Here is an 18,065-nt window from a genome sequence, read left to right on the forward strand (position 1 = left end):
TAAACAAATGTGTGAAACATGAGAGAATGGATTCAAAATATCGGTCATATATTTAAGAGATAAGTACATATAAATAATGAAATACACAGCAACAGAAGTTGTTATATTAAACAACATATAACCTTTACAATATCTATAGTTTCGAAAAATCTTGACTCTCGAACTAACACCAGTAATAACAGTCAAAGCAAATCACACGTAATATAAGTTACAAACTTAAAATAGCTTCTTCTAATGTACAGCACAATTCGTAGCTAGCTTCAACAGATCGATAATGAAAGATATCAATATGTACGTACGCGACATGTCCCTTTGTGATTCATGTGATGCACGACAAGTTGTTTTGCTTATCAAGAAGTGCATGCACTTTATAACCCAATCAATAGACAATTAATAACCATCGAAACCATCCCGACTGAAAGACAAATGAACCATTCAATCCAAGTCAAGCTTGCATTGGCCACCAGAATGTGTGCAATTTCAATAAAAGCCACCTGCAGTACCGGGATAACACCCACAGCCAACAAAAACAGGGGGTTACGAGGAAAGGGCTGAAGCACATTCTTATTCCCCACTTGTCTTGCATTTATAATGTTACAGACTTGGCAGAGGACAAAAATATTGAAGATAATGGTATCACTAATCTTCTTATTAATGCCAATGATGGTTTGCCCTTTGAACTGGCATGTCAGTAAGACGCCAAGTTGATATAGAGCTTGGATGACAACGTTTCTCCATATGGCCATGTTGATAAGCGGTTCAGTTTTTCTCAATGGTGGCTTTTCCATCAGTTCCTTTGATGGTGGCTCAGTCAATAATCCAAGGCCACCAAGAAGAGTCACAACAAAGTTTGCCCAGACTAATTGGATGGTCGTAATTGGAGAATCTCCGCAAAACATTGTTGTGATACAGATTAGCAACATCCCTGATATATTCATGGTGAGCTCAACTTGCAAATACTTGCGAATATTGTCATTAATACATCTTCCGCATCTGACAAGAGCCACAAGACTGTCCAAGAAACTGAGATTTCCATCCACGATGATGATGTGAGAACTTTGCCTAACCATTTCACTGCTAAAATTCTGTATAGTGATCCCTACATCAGCTTCCTTTAGTGCTGGAATCACATTTGTTTTAATTCCAACCATTGCTACTGTGTGACCTTTTTTCTTCAAACATTGCACTAGAAGGAGCTTGTCAGAAGGGGTTAAACTTCCCATTAAGATGATTTTATCCACTTCATCCATCTGCTCTTCGTTGATGTAATTTTGAAATTCTTTAGCCTCAAGCTTCAATATATCTGCATTGGGAAGTAGTCCACACTTGCAAGCTATGTCTTCCAATATTGAGACATCATCTTCTGAAACCAGAATGATCTTAACTCCAGCATTTATCCAAGCTTCTATTTCTCTTTTTGTCGAGTCAGCTGCCTCTGAGTTTCTTGATCGCCAACCACTTTTGTCAATGCAGACAATTGTGACTGAATTCATGGTGAGACAAGCCAAAGGTTCTTGAACAGTGGCCTTACCAAATAGCATCTTCTTATTCCAATAAACAATGGCAAGAGTGACCACAAATGGTATCCCTTCTGTTACTCCAAACAGATACGTAAGAATTGAAGTTGATAACATGTTGAACTTCCCATTTGTTGGTGTCAAGAAAATTTTCTTACTCGTATCCATAATCTCTTTACTGGCAATTGCTTTCCCCTTCAGATCGGGGAGGCTAAAATGAAATCTTTTCCTTTGAAGCATAAAATGGAAGAAGAATACTACAAGGATGAGGATGGAGAGTAAAAGCCCTGTAATTTGTATGCCAGTGTTCAGCTTATCAAGTTGCACTGGTAATGGGGTCTTGTTGAGGGCGCCATAGGTAACCTTGTTTAACAAGTCACCCAATGTCGTGTTCATGCCCACTGATGTAACTAGCATGCGACCTTTTCCATCAATCACCTTTGGACCATAGAACAGAGATGGGTTTTGGTTGTTAATGATGGAGTCAAGATCATCATCCAGTTTTATGTATTCACCAGATACGAGCGAACCATCAGCAGGGACTAGAGATCCCCACTCGAGGCATACTATGTCACCCAACAAAACATCTGAGATGGATACTTTCAGCGACCTTCCCTCTCTAATGACTTCAACTTCCTCTTGGTGCATTTCCGCAGTATTCTGCCTTCTTGATATCTGCCGTTCGAGCCAAAGTCCCCGTAAGGAATGAATAACCACAAGCACCATGATGAAAAAAATTGTGATGACACCTTTATGCCAATCGTTTGGGCTTTTCATAACGATCCCAAAGCCAAGTAAGAGCATTGCATACACGAAGAGAAGAAAAATAATCCAATCATTGCATGTTTTTAAGAGTGATATGAAGAAGCCTCGTGCAGGAGCCTGTGTTAGGGAGGGTGATGAATTAGCTATATCTATGTGTTGAGTACATGGATCTTGCTTAAGACCAGGGATTCCCTTCTGTAAATCAGTACCTAGAGCCTCTGCAATTATTTGGATGCCACAGTTGTCATTCTCACCATTTACAGTAATGGAGACTTGAGCTGATGCAGATGAGATTTCCAAATCCTGATAAATAACAATGAGATGATATATTAGAGTTTTGCAAATAACATAATTATTTACAATAAAATACCAAAAAAAAAAACTGTGATCTAACTCAATGAAATGGTTGTGTGCCATACTGCCATGTGTAACTCATTTGGGAGCAAAATGATGCGAAAATTTACAAAACATAGTTTCTATCTTTTCATGTTTTCTCTTCAAGAAAACATTTAATAACTCAAATGATCAAATATGGTAATTAATCCTTATGCTTAATATGTGAACAATTGTTTTCATTATCAAGTTAAAATCTGCATCTTATATTTAGCCCAGAAGAATAAACAATCATAATCTGAAACTTGATTCGAAGATACTAAACTTGACAATTCTAATTGAGCACTGCCAGTCTACCACTGCACTTTTCCGCATGGCAATGTCAAGGCAGCTTCTTATGGAAATAGAATATTAAAGTAGCAATATAGTCTTTTACGTTCTTTTTCTTGGATAATATATTGGTTCATTATATAACCCTATTTTTTGGTGAAGACTTTGATAAAAATAAAATGAATAAATAAAACACACACACTTTTTGATGTGAAATAAACCCAATATCCCACACTTTCACACCAAATATCTATATTTTACAAATGATATGAAAGAATAAAAAACATGATGTGGAAGAATGTGAACACTATTAGATGTAAAATAATAATTTCCTTGAAATAAAACCCATGCCAAAATACTAAGGAGTACTCACTATTCTCTAAGTGTTTTTTTGGTCATGGACTAATTGCATGGGATGCTCTCATGTTATAAACAGAAAGATCAAATTGATTGAATGACCAAAGACTAAGACAAGTTTGGTGTATTAAATGGAGAGGCAATAATAATCTTTACTATTAAATATAAAAGATAATGTAATGAACTATTACATTTACAGTTATTTTTTTATACAACATTTTTGGTCAATTTTGGAGAGGAGTATTTACTCTTCACTTTAAAGAATAACTATTTTTAAGAAACAACTATTCACTACAATAAATATGAAACCAAATTATCGAGTAAATATTTCACATAAATAATAATTTATTATAGGACCTATTACAGCATAACAAACATGCCCCAAGAGTCTACGTTACAAGTTACAAGTTGCATTTAAGATTTTATTTTCAATGTGTAATTAATCAAATATCTTGCAATTAATTACAAATGATTATAGTTTCCATTTGTTATTTATGAAAGGAAAGGTGACTAGAAAATTTTGAGATGTTGTAAAGCGGAAACTGTAACATAAAATGAAATAAAAAAGAATAATAATAAAAGCATTTTTCTACACATGCTTTTTCTTTAGAAATGGATGATGAGAGAAATATTTCATTGTATGTGTTGCTTTGTCCTCCTTTGGATATAGAAAACCAAATGGTATGATGCCAAAATATACAACTCTTTGACTATAATGACTTTTGAGTTTTGACATAGATGTAGACTGAATCTACCAAGGACACTTATTTTGAGTTAGGTCTGACCGAATATTTTGAACACAACCTAATGTTTTTCTAAGATAAATCATTTTCACTTTTATGTTGCAATTTTTTTACGGGAAAAAGTAGCACTTTTTAACATTTCAGGTCGTATTTTAATATACTTGGTAAAAACCTGTACCAAAAGTTCCAAAACACCTATAAAAAATAAAAATAATTATTAAAAAAAAAAAAAAAAAAGGAGAGAAAGAACTTGGGCCAGTTTAAAGCAAGGCTATGAGTCGAAATATGCCCCAAGATATTCAAAGCAAGCCAAGACCATCATGTGATTGAGCCGAAGTTTGCCCTAATTAAGATATGACAAGCGTCTTCAAGGCCCTTTACGTACAGGGTAAATACAAGTTTGTGAGTTTTTCACATCAAAGGTTTTAAGTTCATATTTCATATGTAATTGACTAATACTAATGTGTAATTTGGGTAGATCTAATTAAGTTTGATACACAACAAGTGGTTGTTTTAAAAACATGAAAATTGATCCAAAAAACAAATGAAGAAAAAAAAATTTTATTGAAGCTCGACAAATAGATCGACAGATGGTATCAATCGAGATTTATTGGGCAAGCTCAACACCAGCACGATCTATCGAGCTTTACGAATTCAGAATTTCTATATCTAAATTTTGGTCCATATTGATATATGTGTTTAGGGTTTTTTTTTTTTTCCTCACAACCCTAGACATATATAAGGCTTTTTTAAAAATCCGTCTCACATGGATACAAAGACCAAGAGTTTTATTTTCTCTATAAGAAGCTACTCATTTGTATGCCATAGGGTTTTGTAATCAAGTGTTTTCTGATCTTCATTGTTGATGAAGTGAAGAACTTTGTAACCAATAATATCCATTCAAGTTGCTGGAGTTAGTCATATACTGGAATCTATGCAAAATGGTTAGTCACAGATTGGAGATTTGTGCATCAAGGGAAAAAATACTATTACAAGATCAAGTCCAATTGGGTATTGAAGCAAGGGTTCAATTGTAGGTTAGTATTTCGAAATAGGCTAGGGTAGTGGTAAGATTCCTTATATTTGTAACCGCTTGATTGTTGATTAGTAGATTCTTGAAAGTAGTGATCTTAAAATCACCCAGTGGAGTTTTTGTCTTGCGAAAGTTTTTCCCATTTGTCAACAAATCATCGTATCAATTTAATTTTCGCTGCTTTTAATTTAATTGGTAATTTGTTGGTGTCTTCACGATTTGCATGCAATTTAACCTAATTAATCAATTTGAGTAATTGAATTAATTAACCGAGTCAAATTATCTTAATCTAACAAAAGGAAGTATTTATAGGTCTGATTAATGGGTGTTCTTAGAGAATTAATTAATTGTTTTAGAAAAAAAAAATTATACCACTTTCGTGAAAAATATAAAAAATTTGTCATAAAATTTAGTTGATTTTTCTTTTCTTTTTTAGAAATAGTTTTTTAAAATTATATTCTAAATTAATACCCTTAAACGTGTTTGTTAACTTTTCTCTTTTTCTATATATATATATATATATATATATAGGGGATACAGGTGATAACCCATTCCAAAATGAGTGGGAGAAGTATTTTGGGAACAGCCTCAGAGTATATGAGCAACAACATCCTTTTCCAGGACTCCTCATAAACTTTGAAGTAGAACCTGACAAGGACCCTAGCTGGTTATCAAAAATGTTCGAATATAGCTTCATAAAAATGATCAAACTATCAAGCCATGATTAGATCAGCCAATTTCCACAGATCATCCAACAGGTTGTGAAACAAGTCAAAAGTCTTTTTGTTTCTATCAGATGCTGGAGCACAATCCCACAATGGGAAAGAAACAACTGGATGACAGTCCAACCATCCACTCATCTTGTCCTCATTAATGGCCATACCCATCAAGGGCCCTGGTATGAAGGAGATTTCCACTTATCCTATAGATATCCATACACTCTTGCAGACTGTTGGAAAAAGCATTCCACCAATGAAATCCTTGATAAAATGCAAGATTTATGGAGAGACTACCATCATGTTGGTAACACAGGAAGAATTACTGTTTTCACCAACAAACCCTACTCTGCCGCTATTCTGAATCTCCACATGGTTGATTACATTAATCTCAACCGATTCATCACAAAGGAACCAGTTTATGAGCCATTGATATATTGTGGACTTTGCAACCATTATGCCAGATATCACGAGCACAATTTTGATGACGATTCCCCATGGGATCCTTATGATGGGTATCCATCAGATGCTCCTGATACTGACTAAAGCATCCTGACCCAGCAACTCAGGATAAGGTTAAATACGGTTACTATTCAGAATCAGCACCAGCCACTGATATGAACAGTACCCGCATCATGAACAGTACCAGCACCCAGCAGATTCCCCGACAGGTTACTATTTCAACGGTGACCAAATCCGGAAAAGCAAGGGGACAAGTCACTATTCATTGGAACAGTAAACAAGTCACTATTCATTGGAACAGTAAAAGTTACTGTTCACCGACACAATCATTCAGAATTACTATTGCTTTCGGTGGAAACAGCTTTCACCTCAGTAAAAGCAATTTACTCTCCGTAATTTCAGCAATCTTCAGCCAGCGTTCAAGGCTCCCTCCAGCCTATATAAAGAAGCCAAGACTCCAGTCTTCAGCAGGTCCAATTCTAGGAAGAGTTCCAGAATACCTCAAAGGTCCAATTTCACAACGAAATACCTCACTCAGCTTTGCCTCCTCTTTACAACCCTTAGCATTGTAATCAGATGGCTCTAGCCTATTTTCATTTTTGTAATATCATGGCCTCAGCCGGCCTTTATCTGTATTTTCTGCACATGGCCACAACCGGCCTTAGCCTGTAAATTTTATATATATATATATATATATATATATATATATATATATATATATTTGGTTTTGCCCACTTTCGGCCTATATTCCACTACTTGAAAGCCTCTCTCGGAATCTACAAGGAATGCAAAAGATAGCTGTGATTTTTTCCCCCTCAGTGCTCTTTAGGTCAGTTGAAAAAAATAAATCTTGGCCGTGACTCGTGAGTCCATAACTTGTACGTATATGGCTCCATCAAATCAAGTATAAAGTATAAACCCAAGCTAGCTTAAACAAACCAAAGTTTTATTATCAATCATCTCTATAGACTATAGAGAAATAGAGAGATCAAATTTATTTTATGATTTATTTTATTTTATTTTTTTTGTTTTTCAATTTGATAACATATAATTTCACGATGACTTGTAATGATTTTTGTAAAAATTATAAGATGAATCTATTTTTTTTTTTAAATGCTTTAGAAAATAGAAAACGTATACTTCCACATCTTTATCTGCTCTTATAGTACGTGAATTTGGTCCTTCATTTCAAAACGATTTCGTACCAACGGTGTCTTTCAGATATACTGCCCATTGACAATATGAATAGCTGAGACTCAAGTTCTCTACCATTACCAGCACTGACCCAAAAGAGAAACGAACTCTATCTTGAAGGCCCTTAAATTTTTCAAACATACAAAGTAAGCATGCTCAAGGTCTCTACCATTACCAAGATTGACCTAAAAGAAATACGAACTCTATCTTTAATTAAGGACTTTTAATTTTCAAACAGACAAAGTAAGCATGTAATTCAGATCAAGTATATGACTTGTAAGCTCAAAAAAATTAACCAAAGTTTCACTATCTACTACTATAGATCCACAGGAGAAAAAAAACTTACTGCTTCTCTTGTGTCATTGGGGCTGACATTGTCTAGAGAAACAGAACCTTTCCCAGATTCACTGAGTTTTCGATCCCGTAGCATTGAAACAATCCGTTGCCAACGGTTTGGGGCAGGAGCTTGTGTTGGGGAGAGTGTGTTAGCTATGCGTTGAGAGCATAGATCTAGCTCAAGACCAGTGAATATTCCCTTCTCCAAATCTGTATCTAGAGCCTCTGTAATTTCTTGGATGCCTCCAACCTTCTGCATTGAATCCAAGTCCTCCTCTACCACCCCAGCAACGTTTGCTTGTTGCAGTTTTGCATCACCAATACAGTTGTTTGAGATTTTCTCAGCCTGCAAAAATATCAATTAGATTATACATTAGTATTTTTGCTATTCTTTAATGTTATGTTTGGAAGAGAAGAAAAATGAGAGAGAGGAAATGAGAATATAGGTAAAGGTGATGTCTATCCATATCTTCCTCCATTCAAACCTACGTTGATTTTTGAACTCAGTTGACTTGAAGGCAGACACCAGCATTAAGAAAGTATATTCCGATCACCTTATCCTCTATTCTCCTCTCCTTTTTTCATGTCCCTCCATCAAAACACAGGGTTAAAATCTTTATACAAGAGGTGATGAAGTAAGCCTTCGAGTCTTGAACGAAGCTAATTATAACTTAGTTCATGACTCGAAGGCATACTTCATCACCTCTTGTCTCTTGAAGAGATTACTAAAGGTCATTCATCTACAAGTAGGGCACAAGAAAGCAGCGGTTTTTCTTTCTTCTTTTTTCATGGCTTTGGCTTGTGAGAGCTCAACAAACAAGCCAAGCTCAAAGAAATTAAAGGTATACTTTTTACCATATATAGATCCATGGGGAGAAAATAGAGAACTTATACTTACTGCTTTTCCTGAGTCATCCTGTCTGATATTGTCTACAGCAAGAGAACCCTTGTCAGCTTTATCTGCTCCTGGAGCTATGCTGGCCATTGACAAGACCGTTTGTTGAGACTCTATTTCTCCACCATGGCCACCACTGACCTAAAATAAGAACCAAAATATGAGCTTTATATTTCAGGTCATTAAAATTTTCACGGAATTCAGAGCAAGTCTTTCAAAGTTAGAATATTTCAACAAAAACAATATCGAAACATCCATTTTCTTACCTCGTAACATGTTGAAACAATCAACTATAAGTGTTGAAAAAAAAAGTGCCTTAACTCTTGTAGTCAACCACTTCAATATGCTGTGATATTGGGCGTGTGACTAGATTTATTCAAATGCTTAAGGACAAACAAACCAAAGTTTCACTATCGATCCCTTACAGATAGACCCAAGTTCCAAGGGAAAAACATATATGGAAAACTTACTGCTCCTGTGTCATCTGGGCTGATATTGCTGTATGAGGAAATGGATGATGAGGCCGCAGGCCTGTCGAGAAAAAGAGAACCTTTCTCAGATCCATCTCCTCCCGGAGAGACCGTTTGCTGAGACTCAAGGACCTCATTTCTAAAGCTTTTGCTGGTTGACATTATTTAGCTTGTCTAAATTAGGCACCCCACAGTATGCCAAACCTTGCTGGAAAAGACACTTTCTGCAATAAGGAAAAAAATAAAAATAAAAATAAATAGGGTAACCTAAACGAAACAGTTATGGAGAAAAAGAAAAGATTGAAGAAATAACTGTATTGATGGAGAAGAATAAGAGCTTTATAGGGTAGATGACAATGTACAACATCTCCCAAACTATTCTCACTAAGATTATAATAAGAAATGAAAGTTTTTCAGCAGCTTCGTCGAAATGACAAAGAAAGGATATGAAAAGAAATTAATCTTTAGACTGAATGCAACTTCGTTGAAGCCTCGAAGGAATGAGAAAGAAATTAAGAATGCTAGGTTGAAGAAAACTTAACCGCGTTATCAATCTTTAGATTTCCATTTTTCATATCATCTTGACTGACTTTGAGTCGAAAAAAGATCATTAAGCGCCATATCTGATGACATGCACTGTGTACGATGAAAAAGAATCATGATATCGACTTATAACGGCGGAAACGTCGACCCCGTTGTCACTTGGGGAGCTCCACAAAAACAAATATGGTATTATTATTTCATCAAACTATAATTAATTTATCAAGTATGTCACATGAGTGAGCAGAAGGTGAAGGACAATCCTAGAGGATGCGAATTAGAGTTTTAAGAAACCAATTTAAATTTTGATTATTTCATCAGGAAAGAGAAGAAGAAAAAAAATGATAAATGACAAGTTATGATTGAAATAAAACAAAGTAAAACACTAAAAATGGGATAAAATTTTTTTAAATTTTTATTCTAGCTAAACTATTTATAAATAAATTTTGTTTATCATTTACCTTCGGCAGCTTCATTAAACTAATGAATGATGACAGGGACACAACAATTTCAAAACAATCTTATTTGAGAAATTGTTAGCGGTAAGTAAAAATGAAATGTCAATGATAAGTTCAGATAAGAACCCGCCAATAAAAGATTGCCACCTTAAATTTATTGTGAAATTTAAAATAAAATAAAATAAAACATTATGAGAAGGTCCATATACCAACAAAAAAAAAAAAACAACAACAACAAATTTGACACCTATTGATGAAAATTGTTACTGATATGTAAAAATATAATGTTAATAGTTAACCAAGATGAAAATCATTATAAGCTTAGCACATCAACTAGTGTAAAAAATGTTAGCATATTTTTTGTAAGAAATAAACACAGAAGGAAGAAAGAAAAAAAATCTTAACATGGTCTGTTTAGATGCAACTTATTTTGCTGAAAACTGAAAACAATAAAAAAAAAAAATTACTGTTCACGCGCGTTGCACTGTTCACATGCCTAAATGCACTGTTCATCTCTCATGAACAGTGCAAAAAGCGCTCAATTGAGGGAAAAGAAAAAAACCACAAAACATGTGGCAGACGCACTACCCAAACAAACACAAAATCAAAACATAAAGTTCAATAAAAAGTGATGATAACTTTATTTTGAGAGTAATTATGATAATTTTTAAGAAAGAGTTGTCAAAAATTTTCTATATGTTGTGGATAGTGAGCTTTTCAGTCCAGCTTCCTCACCTAGCCACGTGTCCATTGTCACTCGTGGAGCTTAACGCGGTAGGCCAATAACACGACCTTTTTCATAAGTTAATAACTCGAATTTTTCTCACAATATATTTCTCACAAGCCTATATCATCATCAATTTATAATTAATATTACTTTTTTTATAAACACTGGGATAAGAAGTAGCACGCCAATGTTGACATTTTCACTACCAACGCGGTTTTAACTTTGTTCATACATACACAATGTTCACTTGGCTGGGGGTCGGCAAATATAACCATTGCCGTGAAAATTGGAGCAGGAAAGAAATCCATTCTTTTACACGAAAATGTTTCACCTTATTGAGATATGACTAGTCCTATAATAAAAGTTTGGCTTATGCTACGCCATTAGCTTGCATTTGTTTTCTAAAAATAGAAACAAGAGTTTAGTTATTCCTATTCATAATGAGACCTACTAAGAAGTACATGGTGATTTTAATTGGTTTTTTATTTTTTAATGCATCACATAAATTTAGTGATATGACATGGCCATTTATGATTGGACAGAGAACTAGATCTGTCACATTATTCAAGTAAATTCATCGTATTCTTCTATTAATATTTTTAAAAAAATGATTTTATTAATGTGTGCCCTAAGGACACACAATAATTAATCATTTTTTAAAATATTTTTGTTCTAAAAATGATATTGACAGTTTTTTTAATTTTAAAAAAATATTTTTTAAAATAAATAACTTAAAGGAATACATTAACTTAATCCTTAAAAAAAAGAGGTAAATATCGTGGTATTTGCCATTTTGTAGGCATTGTAAGTTGTAACTTGATTTGGTGTGGTGTTGGGCATCAAATCAATGTCATGCACCGATCGACCTCAGAAATTTCAATGCATGTCTTGCAAGCCATGACCTAGACCAGTCACATCCTAATGATCAAGTGGACTCTTTAGTCTTTGCCAGATCGAGGTGATATAAAACTGACTGATTTATAATCACTACTTGATAACACCACCGTTGATTAAAACTGACTGATTAATAATCACTAGTTTAGTTATTCCTATTTTGAGGTGCTTTCTTAAATAATAATAAAATAAAGAGTGAAAGGACCCCCAGTTGATAACACCACCGTTGATTAAAAAAAGGAAAATGCAAAAAGCCAAAAAATGCAAGACGAATTCAGCCAAAAAAAAATTTTAATAATAAAAAGGCGAGACGTTGAAAGGAAAAAAAGAACAAAAAGGCAAGACGTTGAAAGGAAAAAAAGAACAAAGTGTGAGGTGTGAGGTGTGAACGTAATTCAGTGCATAGAAAATATGCATAGTCAGATACACTGAAAAGGGAACGGCAAATCTAGTATTTGGCTGGCATGGTGTTTTCTGTTCCGTTTTTTCTCTAACGTGGAAAGAAAATATTTTGATTGGTACGAAGAGAAAATACTCGAGCCCTATTAAACAACCATCAAGTGTTTTTTTTCCTATTGTCTCTCCTTTTTTTTTCTACTCTCCCTAACATCTACCCAACCAAATATACCCTTAAGTGAAAAAGTTAAGATAAAATTTCTACTTGAAGAAGTATAACTCTATAAATAAAATAAAATAAAATAAAAAATATATATATATATATATATGTCATAAAAATTAATCTCATTGGTATAAGAATTTTTATCACATAGAAAGTTATGGTAGCTATTTAACATATGAATATCTATTTTACTATAATAATTTCCTAGTACTTATTTACTAAAGACAATATTCACTCACTAAAAACTTCTAAGAATGTTAATAAATATCATCATCTTTCAACAATAAGCAATTGATTTTTACTAAGACATGTTACAATATTTAAATTTTCTTAATAAATGATGTCATATACTACAATTGAAACTTTTCATCAAATACCTTCAACCATATACAATGAAAAATTTTGTCATTCATACTTTCTTCTTTATCATTCTACATGAGTCTAAGTGCAATATTTAGTTTACTTAGTTATTAATGAACACCCATTTTAGGAAAGAAAAAAATTTAAAAAAAATAACAAAAAAAGGAATGTGTCATCGAATTTTCCATCAAATAAATTATAAGTTTCGAATATTTAAATTTACAAAATCAATGTTCTCTAGGTAATAAATAAAACACCTTATATCATCATTCCAACTTTCTAAGCATTACTACCATCTAAAACTTAAAGTACGTGAAGAACATTTTTGGGATATTAAAATTTAGCGGAGGTATTTTAAACATTACACAATGAAATATTTTTAAAATCATAAGCTTTCATTAGGGTTTAACTGAGAGAACAACAATATAACATATTTGCTATTTTTCAAAATATTAAGGGAACAATTGCTTGATTTTAAAATTTAAAGAGGAATTGTGGACATCTTAAACATAAAGGATGAAAAGTGTTTTTATCCTAAATTTTTTATTTTTTGTGTGTAAAACTATGTTTTTTACTTAAAATGGTGTGTAAAGATAAAAATGCAATAAAAAAAAATACAAAAAGTCAACCTAAGAAAACTATATGTGAAATAGTGAATTTTGGCTCAACAGAATGGTACAACATTACCGTCTATGATTTGTTATGAAAATTTTGTGAAAAAATTTGTAGATGTAGCACTTCTTTTTTCACAATACATTTATTTTTAATTGTGGATAGTTCTAGCATGATATTTTATTTTGATGTATAAAGAATTGAACGTCAACAATTGTGAAAATATTGTGACAAATTGTTGTGCTAACTAACCGCTCCATATAAAAAAAATTGAAAAAAAGAGGTGACTGGTTGAGATTACCAGGGAAAAAGAAAAAGAAAAAAGAAAAGAAAAGAAGGCTAGTGAACAATTCAATTGAATAAACCAAAAAATAAACTATAGCTACTACTATAGCTTTACAATTCACACTTTTATTATGAAAGTGTTGTGAAAATGTTGTGGATGTAGCATTTTTTTTTCACAATACCTTTATTTTTAGTTGTGGCTGGTTCTAGTATGATATTTTATTTTGACTTATAAGAAACTAACATCTCAACAATTATGAAAATATTGTGACAATTTGTTGTATTAACTAACAGCTATATATTTTAAAAAATTAATAAAAAAAAAAGAGTAGAACGGACTATATTACCGAGGGGAAAAAAAAAGAACAACAAAGAAAGAAAGAGGCCAGCAAAATAGTGCAAACATTGAACAAACCAAACTCCTATGGCAATTTACTGTAGCTATAATGCATTGGCTCTAGGGCTGTCCAAACCCATCCGAAGACCTGACCCACTCAAAGAAACCGACCAAATCCGATCCAACGCCAGCTAACCCGATTACTTCGGTAGTCGGCAGCGGGTCTTCGATCACCACCAAAAATCGACTATGGCGGGTCGATTTTGGTTTCCCTCCCCCAAAACCCAAACTAACCAACAATAACCCAAATTCCGGCAAAAAACCCAAATTTGAGCGAAAATTTTTCAGATCCTAGCAAAAAAACCTAGATTCCAGTGATATTTCACATAGATCTAGTAAGATTTTGACCGGATTTGGCAAAATCTCATCAAATCCGATGAGATTTTCGCTGGATTTGGCGAAATCTCATAGAATCCGATCAGATTTTCGTTGGATCTGGGTTTTTCTCGCTGTTTTTTTAAATATATGACGCTAACTGACCTGTCTGCCACCCGTTGAAAGTCTTATCTGCCCGACCTGACTACTTCAGCAACCGGTAGTGAGTGAGATTTTCTGCCACCCGATTCTGTTTGGTCGATTCTGAGTTTGGCACAAACCCGACCCGAACCGATCAGTGAAACAGCCCTAATTGGCTCTTTTTATATATAGATATAGGTAAGAGCTCATGAGTAGTAGATGGGATGGAAATGATTTTGATTCATACACTGGCCAATGTCAACGAAGTTAAGGAGGAAAATTATTAAAAAAAAAAAAAAATACTGGTGGCATTAAATTTTATTTCACAAATTTTTTTTAATAATTTAATTGTAAATGTTAATCAGAGTAATACCACTTTTTCATATACTTATCAAGAACAAAAGCGTTCATATTAAGTTACTTTATAAACTGAAAAAAAAAATTAAAAAAATTTTTAAAAAAAACAACTTTGCAGCAAAATACAATTAGGACATGATTTTTATTCACTTATTACTAGCAATAGTAGCTTGTAACCCATGCATATACATGGACAAATTTAAAAATAAACACATTTTGTTGCCATAAAAATGTACACAATTAATCAAATTATTAGAAAAAATAAATGTAATTGGATGTGTGATAAAGTTCCTTTCTTCAGTTTAGCACTACTACTTATATTCATTTTTATTCTAAATTTTAATAAGATAAAATATGTGGTGATTTTTGTTAAATAGATATATGATTGATTTTTTATTTATTTATTTATAGTTTATTAATATTAGACTTTTAGTATTTTGCACTTATTCACTCACTTAGTACACTAGAAAACTTTACATAAAGATATAATTTAGTTATGTTATCTCAAACTAAAACAAATAAAATTTGTTTCAATAGGGTTCTGATCTTCACTATATGCATAAAACTAAAATTTGTAAGCATGAAAATTCAAAAAGTAAAATATTGGCTTAAGAGGATTCATATGTAAATATAATAGTGGTTGTGAACAATTGAAAAAACTAACCATTATTTCAAACATCAATAAGTTGTATTAACATAAATAAAATAGCCTTCATAACTTAATTTACGCTAAGTTCTTCTCAAAATTTATTTGAACGAGCTTGTAACTCCATGCATATGCATGGATACATTTAAAGATATACAATAAGATGCATAATATAATTCCAATATATATAATTTAAATACTATTGATAGTCATTTTTATATTTTGTTAACTCTCAAAAAAAATGTAAGGATCTTATTAGGTATAAAATGTAAATTGTCCATGTTTTTAAAAATAAAAAAAATAAAAAATTATTGTGAAGCACTTTTTTTTTAAGGATTCATTTATTCTAGACTCTTTGATTTTTGTACTTTATAACTCATTTGGATAAATATTTATGATATAGTCCCACATTTTATTCTAAAAATAAGAAATAAAATTATTTAAGAATAAATAAGTTAGGACACATGGCGCAAAATTGGAACTCTAATTTGGAATTCTAATTTCAGTTTCTCTCAACTTCACCTATTATTATTATTATTATTATTATTATTATTATTATTATTATTATTATTATTATTATATAGACTAGATAATTTCATAATTAAAAATAAAATATCATAAAATTTGTATTCCATCATAGTTCAATCATCCTAAAACACATCAAGATATAGCCAAAATGCATTTACACTTTTATAGTACATGTAAGGTAGTTAACTAATCTCTCAGCCAAAAAAAAAGATAGTTGACTAATAATTACTAACCAACATTAAGTTATACTTTCACATTCAAAGTTAAAAACCTTCACTCTAAATGATCATCTAATAACAAAATCTGACAATCATAATTCATAAAAATTAAACAGATAAACCTTTTAAATAATTCATAAAATAAATTATTTTGGAATGTTCCTTCCATTTCCTTGTTTGGGAATTTTGATGGAATTAATAAAATGGGTAAGAAGAAACAATCATTTATCTCTATTCTCTCAAAATCTCAAATTTTTATTCCCCGAAAATTAGAAGAATCAAAGGGAATGAAATTATAACGTTCTGTTTATTTCAACCATAGACGGAGCTGTTATTGGACTAGGGGGGCAATGTCCCCCCCTAAATTAAAAAATATATATATTATTATACTAATAGGTACTAATTTTAGCAATTTTGTTCAATAAAATTACACTTTGCCCCCTTTAATAATGTCATCAATTCTTTTGAGAGTAATCTTATAGCCAAAAAAGTTTTTACAATGTTTATACAAACTATTGAGGTAGCAAATTCTTATTGGTTCGTACACTTGCATCACTTTTTACGTATCAATAACCACTCATCACATTAGCAATTTGTAAAAATTTTGTAGTTTTAGCATTTTTCACCTTTTAAAGGACATAAAAAATTAATAGATTAAATCTAAAACAAAATATACAAACTCAAAAAAAAATTAGCTCAACAACAAAAATTACCAATAATAAAACTAAAAAAATTAAGTCCAATCAATCTATTTTACCCTAAACAAACTACTTGGCCATTTAAAAAATTTTAAACAAAAATCCTTAGTAGTAAAGCAATAGACTTAAAGGTCGGAGTCGCCACACACAGCTAGCAGCAGAGTCGCCCCCCGTAACTCCAAGACCTGGCTCCATCCCTAGTTTCAACAATGATATTTTCTAGAAAATGAGTTATCTTCCAAGAAGCATTTTCTATAAAACTATATCATTTTCTAATGTTTGGTAGCAATTTTAAATAAGTTGAAAAACAACCTCCTAACTTCTCTTATTTAGTTTGTTGTGAGATAGAGTTATTTTCCAAAAAAAATTTAATAGAAAACAATCTCTAAAAATAAGCCATACTTTTTATATTGACCAAAAATAGTTTTCCTTTAACTCATCTTTTTTTATGCTACCAAACGCTGGAAAATAAGGAAAACTATCTTTACATAAAATTTTTCAACGAAACAAACGGAGCGTTAATGAAGTTTTCACTGAAACTCTTAAAATATCCCTATATATTCAACCCTTTATTTTGAAACAAAGATCTAATAGTAATATTATCATAAAATGATAGTATTTATTTTTCTCTATGTTGCTCCCAAACAATGTAACTTACTTTCCATTCCTTTATTTAAAAACATCCAAACAATGTTACCTAACTTTATTCTATTCATTTCTTTTCCATTCCTTTCCCTTAAATACATTTCATTCTAATTTATTTCATTCATTTCCATTCCTTTTTTATTTATTCATTCTATTCCATTCATTTATGAACTCCCAACCGAAGTGTTAGACAAAGCAACAAATCAATTTTATATTCCAGATTTAAAAAAAATAAAAAAATAAAAAAATAACCTAGACAAATAATAACACCAACAAATCACAAGTCCAATCTAAAAATAAAAACCCAAAACAATTACAATATACAAATTCCTAGCAAAAACAAATCCAAGAGATTTTGACCCAATTTCTCTCTCTAAGTGGAGAGCTTTCTACCTCTCTTAACCCTTATTTCTTCCTCTAAGGCTCCACTTTGCCACCAAATCATCACCTCCCACTGATCGCTCCATCTACATA

The 18,065-nt window shown here is 32.1% G+C and overlaps 1 protein-coding gene across 1 annotated transcript; it reads right to left on the reverse strand.

Annotated features, from left to right (window-relative positions):
- Positions 1 to 368: 368 nt before the first annotated feature.
- LOC142635616 (calcium-transporting ATPase 12, plasma membrane-type-like) lies at positions 369 to 9,429 on the reverse strand. Its single transcript, XM_075809750.1, has 4 exons — positions 9,152 to 9,429; positions 8,685 to 8,822; positions 7,797 to 8,132; positions 369 to 2,585 (listed from the first exon to the last, which is right to left on the reverse strand). Exons 1-4 carry the CDS (start codon positions 9,311 to 9,313, stop codon positions 369 to 371), a joined length of 2,853 nt encoding a protein of 950 aa, XP_075665865.1. The 5' UTR covers positions 9,314 to 9,429.
- Positions 9,430 to 18,065: the final 8,636 nt, after the last annotated feature.

This window comes from Castanea sativa, chromosome 5 (assembly GCF_040712315.1).
Source record: "Castanea sativa cultivar Marrone di Chiusa Pesio chromosome 5, ASM4071231v1".
NCBI classification, from domain to species: Eukaryota; Viridiplantae; Streptophyta; class Magnoliopsida; order Fagales; family Fagaceae; genus Castanea; species Castanea sativa.

Coding starts and splice junctions, on each gene's coding strand:
- LOC142635616 (XM_075809750.1), bottom strand. CDS start 9,313: ATGTCAACCAGCAAAAGCTTTAGAAATGAGGTCCTTGAGTCTCAGCAA. Junction 8,823..9,151: donor GCCCAGATGACACAGGAGCA/GTAAGTTTTCCA, acceptor TTCTTATTTTAG/GTCAGTGGTGGCCATGGTGG. Junction 2,586..7,796: donor CCAATGACACAAGAGAAGCA/GTAAGTTTTTTT, acceptor GTTATTTATCAG/GATTTGGAAATCTCATCTGC.